Source organism: Rhinolophus sinicus, linkage group LG06 (assembly GCF_036562045.2).
Source record: "Rhinolophus sinicus isolate RSC01 linkage group LG06, ASM3656204v1, whole genome shotgun sequence".
Classification (NCBI taxonomy): domain Eukaryota; kingdom Metazoa; phylum Chordata; class Mammalia; order Chiroptera; family Rhinolophidae; genus Rhinolophus; species Rhinolophus sinicus.
Genome location: NC_133756.1, coordinates 120,187,730 through 120,205,673, shown reverse-complemented (window position 1 = coordinate 120,205,673; position 17,944 = coordinate 120,187,730). Strand labels below are relative to the sequence as shown.

The 17,944-nt window shown below is 41.2% G+C and overlaps 1 protein-coding gene across 3 annotated transcripts in view; it reads right to left on the bottom strand.

Annotated features, from left to right (window-relative positions):
* Window positions 1-2,728: 2,728 nt before the first annotated feature.
* FCHSD2 (FCH and double SH3 domains 2) overlaps window positions 2,729-17,944 on the bottom strand; it is a 212,494-nt gene continuing 197,278 nt past the window's right edge. For all 3 annotated transcript variants that reach the window (XM_019744393.2, XM_019744394.2, XM_074335812.1), the window contains 7 exons: window positions 14,896-15,030; window positions 8,938-9,021; window positions 8,640-8,817; window positions 8,113-8,333; window positions 6,997-7,126; window positions 6,769-6,854; window positions 2,729-4,873 (listed from right to left, as the gene is read on the bottom strand). In XM_019744393.2, the coding sequence (XP_019599952.2) occupies window positions 4,790-4,873; window positions 6,769-6,854; window positions 6,997-7,126; window positions 8,113-8,333; window positions 8,640-8,817; window positions 8,938-9,021; window positions 14,896-15,030 (918 nt within the window). In that variant the 3' untranslated portion in view covers window positions 2,729-4,789. The remainder of the gene's footprint in view (window positions 4,874-6,768; window positions 6,855-6,996; window positions 7,127-8,112; window positions 8,334-8,639; window positions 8,818-8,937; window positions 9,022-14,895; window positions 15,031-17,944) is intronic.

Sequence of the window (17,944 nt, the reverse complement as noted above, 5' to 3'; positions counted from 1 at the left end):
TTTCAGCTTACCTGTACGTTATCTTATTTGATCCTCCTGGATCTTAGGAAGTTTGTATTGCCTTTTTATTCCCACTTTACAGATGAGGAAAGCGAGGCCCAGAAAGGTGAAGGGACAAGTCTAAGGTCATAACTCATTGAGGTGGCCGAGGGACTTGAATACAGGATGTTTGACCTGGCTCTTTCCTGCCTGCCCCTCACAGGAGCAAATGGGTAACAAGAAGAAGGATGCTTAGGGGGCGGCCGGATGGCTCAGTTGGTTAGAGCATGAGCTGTGAACAACAGGGCTGCCAGTTGAATTCCCACATGGGATGGTGGGCTGTGCCCCCTGCAACTAAAGATTGAAAACGGGTTTGGGGCTGAGCTACACCCTCCACAACGATTGAAGGACAGCAACTTGACTTAGAGCTGAAGGGCCCTGGAGAAACACACTGTTGCCCCTAACATTCCCCCATAAAAAATTAAAACAACAAAAAAAAGGATGCTTAGGTGTTTAGCACACAGTGTGGAAGGGATGTGGGTTCATTTCTGTTGTTTCAGGATAATATTCCAGTAAAATATTCCCAGAGTAAAGCTCTCTGAAACAAACATGGCAGAAGTACATTTGTTTTTTGGCCAGTGGGACCAGGAAAATGGTTCAGAACAGGATGCTCTTGGGTATTCACAGATTCATGGCAGATCAAGCAGTAACAGCAAACACAGGGTCTAGGAGGAAATACACTGGTTGTGTCAATTGTAGGATTTTGAGACAAATGACAGTTCTCCCCCTTCTCAACTAAAATTTGTTATTTGGTTGTATTTTTGTCATAAAAAAAAACTTCATAATGAGCAAAATAAATGCAAAGATTCAGAGCAGTCAGATTTTGTCCTAAGGCCAGAGAGGGTTAGGCAGTAAATTGGCCCCACAACCAAAAGCTGCAGCTGAGTTCCGTGGGCAGCGAAGGAACAGTGCAGCCTGGAATGTGGTCACAACCTGGAGGACGAGGTTTGCTTTGTCTCAGGGACAGTCCAGTGGCTTGGATTTTGTTGCCAATTTCTGGGTATCATGAGAAGTCTGTGTTAGTAAGTCTGTTCTCAAGTATTGCAACCTTTTTGTGTGATGTCCTCACACTGCATCTAGAAAGTGAACTTATCTAGAACAAGAGTTGAAGAGCCCCTGGAAATGATCTTTTTCTACTTCTTTTAAAGCTGGGGATGTGGCAGTTTGGAGGGAAAGGTTGTCCGTTGAGCGGTGGCAGGGCTAAGACCAGATGACATCTTCTCACTTGTTTCAGATGTGGGCTGGGAGGGAGGGTCAGGAAAGGGATCCAGGTTATGTGCTGTGAGTCTGACTGGGTTACGTGACAGCTACTAGTTCCTGTGATGAAGGAAGCCAAGATGTAGCTATGACATTAGGGTGGGGCAATTAGCTTACCTCTGTCCCCTGGTCACAGACTAGGCCTCTGATGCCAACAGCAGTCTCAAATGTGAGCAGCTTTCATTAGCAGAGTAAGGCAGAAGATGGAAATACTTAATGTGCACTGACAGTACTTCCCCTATTTACGCTAAAGCACATTCACACACACTCCTTCTCTTGGGCCCCATGACAACCCTTTGTTACTGTGAGGCTGGAAGGATCCCAGTTCTGAAGAAGGATGCCGAACGTGGAAGCTGATGGTGAGGAACATTTGTGATGATCACACTGTGCTGCTTGCTTTTTGCATCCTTCTCTGCTGCGTTACTCTCAGGTGTCCACTGAGGATGCTGAGGCCAGTTCCCGCAGCTGTCAGGTGGGAGCCAGGATGTCACTCAGACCTGCAGACTCCAGAGTCTGTCTCCTATGCTGCTGATGGAAGTATCAATGGATATAATCACTTTGGAGGCCAATTTGGCAAAATCTAAAACAATACACACATAGCTTTGTGACTCTCAAATTACATATTTAGAAGTTTACCCAGTATTTGTACTGGGGACAAATTTATGAAGAATTATGTACAAAGATGTTAATTTCAACTTTCTAATAGCAAATGGGGGGATACAACCTAAACATTCATCACCACAGGAATGTTTAAAAGGGCAATGTATAGACATACGAGTTTTACACCCTGAAAACGTCTGCAAGAATACATATTGCACATACGCAGCGCTGGAAGAGAAGAGCTGTGGGGCCTCTCCTCAAACATGCTGAACTCTGGGTCCTCCGTGTGGCCAGCTGGCGGTCAAAGGGACTCGGCCTTTAACCAGGATTCTCTATTCACTCCTGGGACCAGTAAAATCTTTGCTTGATTCATTACTCCTCAGGGTGGAGGCCTAGGAAAAGGCAGTCGTCCAGAATGCCCACTTCTTAGAAGCCAGCAGTTATATCCTCTAAAGGGACTTTGTGACCTTCCTCTCACCTCTCCAGCTTCAGAATCAGAATTCCCTGCTCAGCTCCCTCAGTATGCTGTCCTCTCCTCCCTTCCAGCACATGACACAATATTGTCCTTGTGTGTGCTTGTCCCCTCTGCACCCAGAAAGAACCCTGAAAGCAAAGCCACAACTTACTACTCTCCCTAGTAGTCAGGATATTATTATACCTGGCAGGTGGGTGGCATCAGGGACTGTTTGTCCCATGGATGGATGAATTCACGTCCCTCTCTCTGTATCTGTTGTATGGTTTAAAGGAGGGCCCAGGAGTGCCTTTATAGGAAGCACTGTCTATTTGGAAAAGCCTACTTACCCACATCTCTTTGTAAGTAAACTTAGAAAACTTAATTCCATTTTTTTATTATTCAACATTTTATACATAATAAATACAAACTTTTTACAGCCACTGTAAAGAAAGCATGTCTGCACAGAGGCTCCCTCCGAGCCCGACCCTGTGCGCTGTGATGCTGGGTTACATGTCCTGGAGGGAGGGGTTCTTTTTAAAAAGGAGGCATATTTTTACAACTTTGTTTTTTAAAATAAAATTAGCAGCTCTTCCAAAAAATATTTTAAAATATAACAAAAAATTTCAAATAACCCTCTGAGAATGTGGAAAATCGAAATTCAAGGACAATTTGGCTAGCTAAAGAAAATACAAGACTGGGTGGCAAGAACTGCCTGATTTTATGCACTTTGAAGATTTTTAAAGTGCTTTGAAGGTGTTTAACATGGTGGCAAACTTTAAAATCTTATAAAAACCCACCCTTTTAACTTCTTTTTTTAAACTTAAGAATAAGTTTGATAACACAAAAAGACCTCAAATAGATCAACAGGTTAAGAAATGCAAAAAAAACAAAACAAAAACAAAAAACCCCCCAAACCCAAAACCCCCAAATCACAGAGAAGATTCATCAATGGGTATTCTCACTGAAGTGATCAAATGACTAACTGAAAATTTCTTCAGCTATGACCTTACTTTTGGTCAAAAATCCGATGGGACATTTGGCGAGTATTTCAAGTTTTTAGAGTCTTAGGAGGGATGGAGTTTTCAAAGCATAATACAACTTTTAGATTAAATTCTGCAAATTTGATTTTTTAAAAACATAGGCAACTGGCCAATATCCCTCAGTCCCCAGGTAACACACTCCTATCTTGCATAGGAGGTGGAGAGCCGACCGAGGCCTCCCCTGGGACACCTGCTGCTGTGGGCTTGCTCGCCCGTGGACAAAGCTACCCCTGGCTCTCCCTGTGATGCGGAGAATTTGTCTTTTCCTCATAAGTTTGCACTTGTGCAGAGAGCGCAATCCTTTAGACCTTTTTCACAGGAAGCTGGTTTCCTCCATGAGCCACAGGTTCTTCCTCCCAAGGAAATGTCATGTCAGTGGGACCTGGGAAGCTGCATTTTCCACCAGGAGTGGCCACTGATCTGGACCAGACACAATGGTTGTCTGGGCCAGTGCACCGGCTTGGGAGTAAAAAAATACTAGGGGCTCCCCAGTAGAGAAGCTTAACAAGGCAAGTATGTGTCCCCCAATTTATCTAGACATTCAGAGTCTAAGGATACTGGTCAGAAGAGTATATGCTGTAAAAATCAAGATGAAAAATACCCAAGTATAAAAAGAACATTAAATCAGCTCATTTCAGATCTGGAAGCTACATTTCTGCTTTAGCCACAGCCTCCTTTCTATTAGTCTATGTGATGGACAAGATTTGGCTACTAGTTCAGCCCCTCCATATTAGCTCCACTAATACTAAATGAATGGCATAAATATTAATACAAAGGACACTGTTATTGTTTTAAATCTGTTAGTTGTGGAAGAGATGTGCATTAATGCAATTGGCGCTACACTCTGGGCAGTCCACATGTTTCCAACAAGGTTCCACTTTCTCAGTCTGGGGACTAACTGTAGGGAGGAGCCAGCCTCTCCTGAAATCCCTCCTTCTGCTTCCTTATGGAGCCAACATGATTTGATTAAACTCAATCAGACGAGCAAAAGCCACTTGAAGAAAGATGAGCATCTCTGCCCCATCCTGTGGCCACAGTAATATACTGTACGAGCGCACATGGTCAGGATCTCTGTGACTGTGGCCTGAACAAGGCCTGGTCTTGAGTCGCATATAAAAACGGACCACTGGAGGCATGAGCGCTGTCCCCCTCTCTGCTTTGAGGGCCCATGACGATTTGTGCTATGGTAGGAGAGATGACATAGAAAATTACAACAAAAAAAGGCACAAAATATTCAAAACATGGAGGAGTCCACCAGGCCACTCAGTCACATATAATCTTCCTGGTTTTTGCTCTGTTGAAGAGTCATCATCATGCAAAGGTGCCTAAAAAACAAGCCTGGCCAAACTCCAAGCCTGGCCTTGATTGTAGCAGTAACAGCAGATGGGCAAACCCATCATCACACCAGTGTGATTTCCACATCCTCAATCTTCTCTGCTGGCCTTCGGTGGTTCTGTGTAGGTGGAGGGGGAGCTGCCCGGACCTGAGTGGGAAACAATTACATGAATTATTAGTCAGCTTCCTGATTCAGTGCCCAAAGCATCCAAACCCCAACCAGTCATTTATTGAAGGACATGGGCACCCCAGGGACCTCAGAAATGCTCTGTGCATGTGTTTTCAACCTTCTTTTCACTCTTTCCCATACGGGGAAGGAGTTACTGTTCCGGATGAAATGTGAAACCCAATAATCAGGTTCTTGCCTAGGCTTTCAGCCTCAGAGGCATAAGAGTCACTGTGGCCCTACAAGCCTCGTCCATCGCAGAGGCCTGGAGTTGGAGGCAAGAGAGAGCAATGCTTGGAGAACTGAAAACCTTTGCAGCATGTCTTGAAAGGAGAGTTGCAAGAGAGAAGACTAGAGAGGTAGGCTGGGGTTAAGTTGTGAAATCAGCTTTATTCTGGAGGCAAAGAGGAGTCTTTGGTGGATTTTAAAAAGCAGTATCAGATGTGTGAAAAAATGACTCAGGTAATGGTTTGGAGAAAAGAGCGGAGGTGGGCAAAGGTATCGGTGAGAAGACAAGTTAGGAGACTTCTGCAGTCATCTGAGTAAGAGGTGCCGTCAGCCTGAACTGGTGCAGGCTGTGTGGTGTAGAGAAGTGGAAAGATTGACAGCTGTCTCTGAGGGAAGCTTGGCAGGATTTGGTGATGACTGTTTGTGGGAGGCCAGAGCACTGGTAGGGAGCAGAATTAACTCATTTCTGCTCAGTTCTGGGGGTTTGGTTCATATATGCTGAGATGTCCACAAGTCTGAAGCTCAGGGCAAAGATCGGATTGGCAGCTATAAATCTGGGAGTTGTCAGTAAATAAACAGTTATCAAAGCTGTGGCAGCAGATGAGATTACACAAGGAGAGTGAGTTTAATGACTTCAGAGAAACAGTCTATGGACAAAATCCTAAGAAGCATCAGCAGAGATGGACAGAGGCCGAGAAGCCTGCAAGTTCAATGAAAAGGAAGAGCCAGAGAGGTAGAAGTAAGCCAGGAAAGGGTGGTGCGACACAGTGGCCCATTTGTCTCCACTGCCGCCCTCCCACCCGTCCATGTTACCGGTCCCTCCTGCTTGGACCATGGCTCCAGCCTCCTAATGGCTCCCATGTCCATTCTGCCAGTTTCCATTCATTCCCCACTTAGCCGCCATAGTACTGTTTTAAAAATGCAAAACTGGAAAAATGCAGTCCTATCTCTGTCCTGCTTACGACCTTACAACGGCCTCCCATCACATTGAGGACAAGGAACCAAGACCCTTAACAAAGCACTCAATACACATCTGCTGAATGAACAAAGCCAAAGGAAGCTCGTAGTTCAAGGAATGGTGTCAAATGCTGACAAGGGGGTCCAGGAAACTAAAACTGCAGAGTATGTACTGGATTAGCACGTGAAAGTTACGACTCTGGAAGAGTTGGTGGGTGGCGGCAATGGCAGGCGGTGGAGTGAGAAGTGGGGTGATTACTTATAAGAGCTTTTTCTCCTTGACACCGCTCTCAAACCTCAAAAGGGCATGGAGTATATCTTATTTCATCTCAGTGTCCCTCAAAGAGGCAAATATAGACCCCAAAAATAGGTTCTCAATAAATGCTTGCTGAAAAAAGTGCTTCTGTTTCATAATTCGACACGTTAATGCTCATAGAGCTGGTTGTAATTCAAATACACTTTCATAGCTATCATCTTGCATCTCAGCATGACTCAGAAAGAAGTGCCAGTATAGACTGGATCTTCCCAGATGTGTTGATTTTTATAGCCTTTCTTTCCAAGAGCTCTTTTTATCTTCCCAAACCCCTCTCACCCTTGCGTGGTGGAGTTAGTAACACACAGGAAACACTAATTTCTAACTTTCCCCTTGGAAGAACTGTGCATTCTATCACGCTGTTAGATCAGAGACTTACAGGTCGCAGTTTGCCATAGGAGGTGGTGTCAGGAGTATGCCTTGGTGCCTGTGAGAATCCTGGCGACTCGGCATGGAGGCTATTTTCTAAGGGAGAGAACCAAAGAAGCTCATTTTATTTGTGTTGTTGAGCAATACAAACTCTGCTGCAGATCTGTTTGCCTTTCAGGTGAACAAGTAGATTTCTGAATGAAAATGCATGTTGACCCAAGTCCAGGAGAGTGCTTACCATTTGCTGAAGGAGAGCGGGGGAAGTACTGGGAGCTCCTCTTATCGGGGCTGGGGTACGGGCTGTTAGGAGGCTGGTCGTACAGCGGCAGTGGAGGCAGGGAGCCAGGTGGCTTGGGGGAAGGAGAGATCTGCCGCCAAGGGAACAGAGGTTACAACGTGCTCACCTCAGGAAGGAGAAACTAGCTGGCTTCCCCGACTACTCCAGACAAGTGACTTTTCTCTGGAGCTCAGTTCTGACTAACAACACTTTTTATCAGCCTCATTAGAAGCACATGAGCCTAAATAACCATCCCAAACCCTAATTTTGTGTTGCATTTAACTTTTTCCTCTCACAGATCTCATTATACCACTCACTATAGTTTATCTTAAACAGTTATCAAGTCAAACCATTCTCTAGAATTCTATTGAAAACATACTAAAACAGTCAATTCAGTAAATTCTGTGAAGAACAAAAACAGGGACAAGTTATATTTTTGTGTGAAGATAAAATAATTGGCTGAGTTTCTGACTTCCCCATGTTTTATAAATGTCAGGCTAAGTGGTTACAATACCACACAAACAAGATGGGCCCTTATAGTCCTGGGCCTGTCAGGCCTGCTGTGACAGATCCAAATGAGGGGTTTCCTGTAAAAGCACGTTAAGCGTAGGACCACGTGAGTATAATGGGGTCCTGGCAGGCTCATCAGTTCGCTTAAACGGACGGGCATGACTTGGGCTGGGCAGGAGGCTTTGACAGTGAGGGAGAGAAAGAGCAAGCTAATATTTTTACTACATAAACTAACCACAGAGATAACACATTCCCCCTCTGGTTTGTTTCTGTCTCTCTACCAAACCATTGTTTTGCATGTCACATACAAGTTAGCATTTTGGTTAACTGATTCAAAGAACAGAATACAGGAGAGTAGGGGTGTGATAAAGCCATCACACAAGAGGCTGACTGAAGAGTCCCTGCTTTTCCCAATCCCAATTCAGCTTTGCAGAAACCTGGCAACTGAGGGCTGGAGCATTAGGGGTGAGGCTGAGACTACAGGCCACTTTTGCGTGGGTCAACAGACTCCTTGGAAATCATTTTCTTTAAATATATTTTAATTCAGCTTTTTTCCCTTTCACATACCTGAATCTCTCTCATCCAGGGAGTGTCACCATTTTCTGAGGGTGAAAGTTCTTCTACTAGCACCGATGGGAAAACTCCAATACGCCCGTTGAATTCCCCTTCCCAGAAGCCATCATCATCCTGGTTTTCTTTGTTCAAGATTCGGATGATTGCTCCCTCAGGAAAAGATAATTCATCATCTGTCTGGCCCTCGTAGTCATAAAGTGCTTTCACAAAACAGACTAGGTAGCATGAAAGAGAAAAATGCAGTAAGAACAATGACAGCCAGGTTACTTTTGCAACCACCCCTATGCTCATGTGACAATTAAAAGGGTGTCACACAGAATAAGCGTAAAGCTGTAATATTTTTACTCAATGAAGATCAACTTTTGGGTCCTACTATAAAGGATAAACATGACCAAATAAAGGAAAACATGTTATAGAATAGGAATAGAGTTGTGCTTTTTAACCTACTGAAGGCTGACTCCAGGTTAACACAGTTTAGGCCACATGTGACCAAATAAAGAGTGCCTTGTTTCAGTCTTTACCACTGGCATCTCCGTTGAGGCTGCCTGAAACGAGTTCGGCCTCCGTGGAATTGCTGGATGTGTGTGACCGACTGTCCAAAGCAGCCAGGGACTGCAGCATGCTCAGGAGACTGTTCGAGGTGGGAAATTGTAGGTACTTTTCTGGCACATAACCCACTTGGCCAACTTTATTTCGAGCCTGAGTGAAAGACATGTGACAAAACAGGTTTGCACATACAATCTGGATAGGGCATAACAAGAAGCAAAACAAACTCCTAAAAACGTCACAAGAAGGGGCGATATGAGCAAAGGAATATACCTTCACCCAGTCTTCCATATCTCCATCTTCAATCACTTCTAACACCTCATGTTCCTCAATGGTCAACTCATCTGGTTGAGAAGCCTGCAATGTAGGATGGTCATGGACAAAATTAAAAAGGTTAGATAAAGAGCAGATGTGAACTGATCATAAAAAAAACTGGGAATCAAAATGTTGAAATGATTTTGAAAAATGTATCGAACATAAAATTTTAAGTGTTGTAAAACTATCATAATGAGGTGAAGTTTTACTTTAAAAGAGCGAAACAAAATAAAGCCACAACCAAAATTGGAGAAACGGAATCTTGAAGCGGCAATCAGGCTCAGCGAACACAGCAGTCTGCTGGAAGGAGAGGACCAGGGTTCCAGCTACGCGTAAGTTATTCAACTTCTTGATGCTTCCATTTCTTCAAAATGACAATCCTGCCATACTTGGGAGGATTGCAGAGTCGAGGTGGGATGAGTAAGCACAGAACCATGACAACTTGGGAAGCATGGGCAAAGGAAAACGCACCAAATCAGAACTGCACCAGAAGCTACCGTGGAGGTGCGTGCTGTGAAATGCAAGGAACTATGTATATGGATTGGATGATAGCTTGAGCAGCACCTAGAATTGATCTGTAAATCACTGTAAAACAGTGGCCAAGAGAAGAAAGTTGTACGAAATGAAATGATTAAGTTTTGTCAAAGTTTGGATTTATTATGTTCCAACTTAACTGTGGAAACTGGCTGATCCACTTGCATGCTTCTGCACAAGCTGCTGTGATAGTTTTATTATCCCTGAAAGCAGGAGCCTTCTCGTACTAGCCACCCAGATACTGCCCTGAGGCTGTAGAATCTGAGAGCAAACCCTCAGGGGCTCTGCAGAGGGGTTGGAGAGAGAGACTATGTGGCTTTGTTTCCTAAAGAGACTTGCCTGTCACCTGTAAACAGGGAGGGGCCTGCTGGTCTCTTCTGGATCTCAAGTGAACAGTCTTAAAAGCTTTCCCAAGTCCCAAGATCAGTTAAAACTATCACCTGAGACCATAGAGTTTTTCAAATCTCACAATCTCAAAGTATAAAATATCTCTAAGTTACACAAGCAAAAACAAGGCAAGAATATGAGTCACTTTCCTGACTCATTTCTCATTTTATGTGCATTACATTTCATCAAACCCAGATTCTGGACATTGGTTGAGACAAAAAATAGTATTGAAAATGGCTGACCAATCACAGAAGTACTCCAGGACCAGAATGGTAAGTAAATTATCTCTGGTCTCAAAATATGAGGAAAACAAGCTCATTGGTTTTTATATTAATAGCTTTTCCAATAGAACGCCTTTGATAATCTGAAGCCACACTGTGCCTTGAATGTACCAGCAAAAGGCATCTATATAAATAACAAAGATGTTTTTCCTAATTCCATGGCAAGACTTAAAAAGTACCAATACAACAAATGTCAATATGTGCAAGAGCAAAGCAGGAGGGATAAAAACACCTTTAAATATATTGCTGCCCCTGTAAAAAAGTCACGGTGATCCATGCAAGTTGTCCAACATTGTTATTATATAAGCACATATTGGCTTGACCATACCATCCCCAAGCAGTGACCAAGTCTTCCACTTGACAAAGTGAGGTCCTTTGCACAGCAGTCAAGACTATATAGAGTCGGGTCCCCTAGGTCTCTTGATGCTTTGGCCCCAGCACACACTACTCCCTGTTCACTGAACACACCATGTCTTCCTTGCCTCTCTGCTGTTACCAGGCTGTACCTTCTTTCCGGCAGGCCCTGCTTCCTCTTTCCCACCTGATAAATGGATGTAGACTACTGTGGGTTCAAGTCTAGCTTCAGTCTGTTTCTGTGGGCAAGTGACCATAAGACCTCTCTGTGCCTTGGTTTTTTTTTTTTTTTTAAAGATTTTATTGGGGAAGGGGAACAGGATTTTATTGGGGAACAGTGTGTACTTCCAGGCATTTTTTTTTTTTCCAAGTCAAGTTGTTGTCCTTTCAATCTTAGTTGTGGAGGGTGCCATTCAGCTTCAAGTTGTTGCCTTTCAGTCTTAGTTGTGGAGGGCGCAGCTCAGCTCCAGGTCCAGTTGCCGTTGCTAGTTGCAGGGGGCAGAGCCCACCATCCCTTGCGGGACTCAAGGAATTGAACTTGCAACCTTGTGGTTGAGAGCCCACTGGCCCATGTGGGAATCGAACCGGCAGCCTTCGGAGTTAGGAACATGGAGCTCTAACCGCCTGAGCCACCGGGCCGGCCCTGGTTTTCCTTTTATCATTATTAGAATGTAAGCTCCATGAGAGCAGAGAGTTTTGTCTGTGTTGATCAATGCTATATCCTCAAGCCTAGGAAAGAGCACAGCACGGTACATGCAAGGTACTCAAGCCATATTTGTTGAATTAATGGATACTATTGGTTGATAGTATCTTCCTTACAAGGTTATTGAAGGGATTAGAAAAATATTGAAAAAATATTGAAAGGATTAGAAAAAAAAATACGGTACCAGGCACATAGTACTTCGTAAATGGTAGCTATTATTATTACTCATGATTTGAGGCCCAGCTCATGTATTTTCCCAGCCCACTCACAATAAGCTTCCTCCTCCTTTTGTTGTTATGAGGCTTTATGCATCCCTCTAACACTGATGACCATGGAACTCTACTGAGTCGTTTGTCCTTGTGGGCTTCCTACTAGAATGACTTACTTAAGTCAGGGAATGTAATTCTTCTCATGTATCCCAACTAAAGACAGCAAGTGGTCAGTAAATGGTTATTAAATTAAGACATACTCTCACACTACCTCCTGAAGTCCTAATATCCAGTGACAGCCAGAACTCCAGAAGTAACCAGGTCCTCCATTACCCTCATGCTCTCTCTAAATTTCCTGTTTTCTTTTAAAACAATATACTTTTTTCCAGATAATGAAAGTAATCATGTCATTGCAGAAAAACTGGAAATATGCATAATTGGGGTGTTACGGTATAGGCAATATGGTATGTTACTTTTTTTTTGTCATAATGCAGCATTTATTCTTATATAAAAAAATCTCACTAATTTTCAATTATTTTCATAACATTTTGTTATCGTTACATTATATGAATAGTAAGTTTACTTAACTGTTCTCTTATTGGATTGCCAACTTTGAACTATTATAAAGTAGTACTATGATGAAAGAACATTTGGTACCCAAAACATTTTCCTATACTATGGGTCATTTCCTTAGGATATATGCTAGTACGGTCAAAAAAATTATGAGCATTTTTAAGGCTTTTGAATATGGTCCTTAAATATAGCTTTTCTTTATTTTCACCCCATTATCTAGGTCTTCCTGGCTGGTCTGGACTATACGAATCACTATTAGGCTTATAGTTAGTAATCGATGCTCTAGAGTATCAATGCCACGACCAGGATCACCTTCTGAAAAGTTCAGTCTGATTTTAGAACACCCCATGGCTCCTCCCAGCCAGGATAAAAGCCAAACTACAGCCTGGTCAACTTTCCTATCTGACAGCAAACATCTTTATTTCCAGCTGCTCTAATTCCCCACACTTGATGCTCATGTATCACTGAATTTAACACGTTGCGTACGGCGGGGTTTAAATCCCTCGTGAAGATTCTTGTGATCCGTACGCAACGTGTTAACATTTCCCAAATACCCCATAATCTCATCAAACTATGTCTCTGTATCGATTGTTCTCTTTGCTTAGAAGGTTCCTTCCCTTCCCTACCTAGAAAGATCTTATCCATGACCTAATTTAAATGCAACCTTGTCTGTAACATTTCTCCCAACCATCACAAGAAGAATTAGTGATTTTGCCTCTACTATAAATGTTTTCATACATATTCTGTTGTTTTCAGTTTAATATTTACTCCCTCAGACTATCCATTTCTCGGGGAGAGGGATTATGTCATATTAAATCTTATATCCCCCAAACTTATCACAAAATGGGCATTCAATAAATGTTCAATGGTTAACTGATTAAACACAATTTTACAGTCTGATTTACCATAGGGACATGGCTGGGATATTCCCATTCAGGGACTGTTGGATGAATGTGAGATGTTTGTAATCACTCAGACCCTTAGGACCCTCTCCATTTAAGGATCTTAAATTTTAATTCTAAACTTCAAAGTAAATATAATATTGAGAAGTGAGATGGGGAAACATTCCCAAACCTAGTTTTATAATACTCTATAACACTTTTCTAAGTATCTCAGAAGATGACTTCAAATTTTCGAAAGATTATCAATATAGTTTACAATGAAAAGAAAACAAATCCCAACCCTTTTAGAAAAGAGGAAGTCTTTTTAATTTAAATATATAATGAAAGGATGCTAAACTAAAAAGTCTGGAAACGACTGATATCAAAGAGTAAATACAGCCAACTTCTAGCTGTCCAGGGATGCTGACGGTGGGAGTGAGACCGTCCCGTATACGATTGTTGAAGATTTCTCCACATCCTTCCTCTCTTGCTGTCCCGTAAGCATTGGTCTCCATCAGCATGGGAACCAGAGGAGGGTTCATTTGTTTATGCCTTTCTTACATCATTCATTTATTCACTCCACAATTATTTACTGAGGACTTACAATGTGCCAGGCACTGTCCTAGGTGCTGAAGACACACAGACAGGATGTACAGACACAGACAAGGTTTCTGCCTTCACGAACTTTCAGTGGGGAGCCAAACAAAGAACTATGAAAACAAGTAAGAATAAGTCTGGCTGGGGATAAGTGCTATACAGGCCATTTAAAAAATTACGTAAAAGGAGTTACGTATGTATTTAGGTGGTCAGAGGAGACCCGAGGAAGCACTACATGAGCTGAGCCTCAATGAACAGCAGTAGGCAGCCAACCAACATTGGGGGAAAGACAGTTCTAGGAAGAGGGGGCAGCAAGTGCAAAGTTGTCACATCTGGAAGGAGCATGGTGCTTTTGAAGACTGAAAGACAGCCAGAGGGGCTAACGTATAGTGAGTGGGTTAGGTCGGGGAATGGTCTGACATGAAACTAGGAAGATCAATCTGTATATTATAGATCCTATTGTAGAATTTGTTTTCCTAAGTGTGATAGAAAGATTTACAAAGGTTTTAGGCCGGGAAATAAAATAATTTCCTTTATGTGTTAAAGAGAATTCTGGCTGCAGAGTGAAAAATGGACTGTTAAGAGGCAAATATGAAGAAGGGATACCAATTACGAGCTTTTTTGTTTTATAGTAATCAAAGCAATGGCCTAGACCAAGATGGTGCAAAGGGACTGGATTCAGGATATGAGGTAGACTCAACAGGACTGGTTGATGGACTCGATGAGGAGTGAGGGACAGAGAGGAACTGGGAATTGAAATGCAGTTTACTTTGTATGAGTAAAAAGTTAATGTGAAAGCCGGGCAGGGGTGAGAGAGATTAAGAACTATTATACCAAATGAGGTTTAGAAATTCTGGCATCTATTTATCCAGGTCCCTGCTTAACATGGAAACAAGAGGTGGTTATATTAAGATTAGGAGAGGTAAAGTTGAACAAAACTGCTTTGTAAACAACTGTCTTTTAACAAGAGTTTTGAGGGTCATCCTAATGGAGGGCTCTATGCCAAGCAGGCAACTGCTGATAAGGGTAAGAATTCTATGTACTGAGAGTTTACAAGATGTCAAGCACTGTGCTAAGTGCTTTGCCATAAAAGTGCCATCTCATTTCATCTTAATGTTAAAACTAGCCTTATAACATTATCCCCATAATATAGATAAGAAAACTAGGCTCACGGAGACTCGGGACAAGTGTCGTATCGCTCCTGAGTGGGAGAGACAGGATTTTCCCCCAGGAGTCCCACATCAGAGTCTCGACTCCTCACCTCTATGCTATGTTACCTCTACTAAGTGAACACCAATGCATGGCAAGCACAGCATGAAAGGCTGGGTCGATACAGTTGTATGTATATTCAGAGTTGTCACAATTTAATAAGAGCAATATGTTAGAAAAATACAAACCTTGTAGGAATAAACAACTTTGCACGTGAGTGGATAATTTCTTAAGGTGCCAGAAGGGCTGGAACTGCTGTCATCAAAAACATCCATGTTGTCTTCAAACTCTTCTCCTTCTTCTCTTTCAGTATCTGCGTTAAGCTAGGAAAAATTAGAAGCCATTGGCTAGCTTGCTTACTTCAAGAAAATAGTCGAAAGCAGGAGAAATACTTAAAACTTTAATACTTTAATACTTAAAGTATTAATACTTAAGTATTAATACTTAATACTTAAAAATATTAACTTACTTATTCAACTGCACATACAAATAAGTATCTGTTCTCACTTGCATTTTTCATGTTGTGAAAGGACAGAGATATTTTTCTTTTTAAAACCAAGAGTAAATGTCTTTCAAATATATAAGAAACGTTTGTCAGCATCCTTTCACTTTTCGCTGTTAAATACTGACTAATAAAGGCCTCTTACCATTTTAAACTGATCATATTGGGGAACATTAAAAAGATTTCTAAATGCTACCAAGGATGTGGAGAAATAGGCTTTCATCTACAGCTGACAGAAATGTAAATTGATATATCCTTTAACAAAATAACCTGCCTACTGAAATTAAAAACTAAACATACAGCAATTTCACTTTTGTGACTCTATCATGGAGAAATAAAAGCACCAGGATGTAAGACTACATATCCTATGATGTTTACTGAAACACTGCCTCTAGTGGCAAAGCCTGAACACAATCCATATGTCCATCAATAGAGGAATGCTTGAATAAACTATGATGTGTCCATTTTATAGATCAAGAACACCCATTAAAAATGAGTTATGGAATAGAAACCCCCAGAATAACCTTTGCATATATGGTTATATGATTTTTTTTTTCAGAAATGAAAATTTAATATTTTTATATTAGGGTTATATGATTTTAAACAAGGGTCCCAACACTATTCAATGGGGTAAGGATAGTCGTCAACAAGTGGTACTGGGAAAACTAAATGCCCACATGTAAAAGAGTGAAGCTGGACCCCTACCTTACAAAAATTAACTCAAATGGATTGAAGACCTAAATGTAAGAGATAAAACTCTTAGAGAAAACCATAGGGGAAAAGCTTCAAAACACTGGGTTTGGCTATGATTTTTGGATATGACACCAAAAGCATACACAACTAAAGAAAAAAATTGATAAATTGGACTTCATCAAATTAAATACTTTTGTGCATCAAAGGACAGCAGAGTAAAAAGGCAACCCACAGAATAGGAGAAAATATTTGCAATTCATATATCTGATAAGGGATTAATATCCAGAATATATTAAAAAAAGGCCTAAAACTCAAGAATAAAGAACAACCCATTTCAAAAATGGACAAAGGACTTGAATAGACATTTTTCCAAAGAAGCTATCCAAATGGCCAATAAATACATGAGAAGACACTCAACATCACTAACCATTAGGGAAATGCGATTCAAAACTATAACAAGATAACACTTCACATCCATTAAGATGGCTATTATAAAAAAACAAGGAAATAAGTGTCAGTGAGGATGTGGAGAAATTGGAACACTTGTGTACTGCTGGTAGGAATGTAAAATGCTGCAGCTGTTGTGGAAAATGGTATGGCGGTTCCTCAAACAATTTAACACACAATTACCATATGCTTCAGAAATTTCACTTCTAGGTATACACCCCAAAGATTTTGAAAGCAGGGAGTGGAAAAGATATTTGTACATCAATGTTCATAACAGCATTATTCACAATAGTCAAAATTGTGAATAGCCACATAGCCACCCACGTGTCCATGGACAGATCAATGGATGAACAAAATGTAGTGTGTGTATACAGTAGAAGATTGCTCAGCCTTGAAAAGGAAGGAAGTCCTGACACAAGTTACAATATGGTTGAAGCTTGAGGACATTAATGTTATGTAAAAAAAAGCCAGTCACAAAAAGATAAATACTGTATGATTCTACTTATGAGGTACCTAGAGTAGTCAAATTCACAGAGACAGAAATTAGAATGTTGGCTGCCAGAAACTGAGGATTGGGGGAAGAATGGGGAGCTATTGTTTAATGGGTAGAGAGTTTTACTTTTGCAAGATGAAAACAGTTCTGGAGATGGATGATGGTGATGGTTGCACAACAATGTGACTGTACTTAATGCCACTGAACTGTACACTTAAAAATTGTTCAAAGGGTAAATTTTATGTTATTACAAAAAAGGGGCACATTCCCTTTTGAATATAGCGCAAGGAAAATAATTTTGAAATCAAGTTTAAATGTATATTACCCACCATAGCTAAAAGGCATATATTAATTAAAATGGTATTCAGTATAAAAAGTATATTTACCTAGAATACTGTCCATGATATTAAAGTACAGATAATATTTATATTAGTATAAATATCTGACAGAGTAAGGAGGCAGAGTAAGAAGAATAAAGACTGGAGAATAGAGGAGATGACTGACTTATTTTTTATATACCTGTGTACTATGTGAACTATTAGAATAAGCATGTTTTACTGTTTAAACTAAAACTCCAATAAAGAAGAAACAAACCAGGCTTAAAGATTTCTTTGTTTCTAGCTACATATAAACGCTTACTTATTTGGCCACTTTTCCCCACGTCCAAACCTACAAAGGCACCAATGTTTACACATTAAGGATATAAAGAATGAACAGTTAGAACAATTAATTAAAATATCAAATACCTACGATATGTTGAACATTATGCTAGGCTCTCAGACATGAAAGAAAGGACACCTTGTCTACTTTGCAGGAGCTCACAACCTAGAGCGGAAAACTACCACAACTAAATGCTAAGGGCATAGGGAAGTGTGAATATGGAAGAGGTGACTGGAGAAGAGGGTCAGAGAAGACTTCCTGGGATTCAATGGGTCAAAAAGCAGAAGTTGCCTATGTTGCCAAGTTATACTTTTTAAAGAATTAAAGTGATTTCTCTTTAGTAATTGTCATTAATGTTTTAAAACTGACTCTCCTTTTTACTGGTATCTCTCTAATAAAACTCTATAGAATTATGTGTGTAGGGGTCCAGAAGCATAAATAA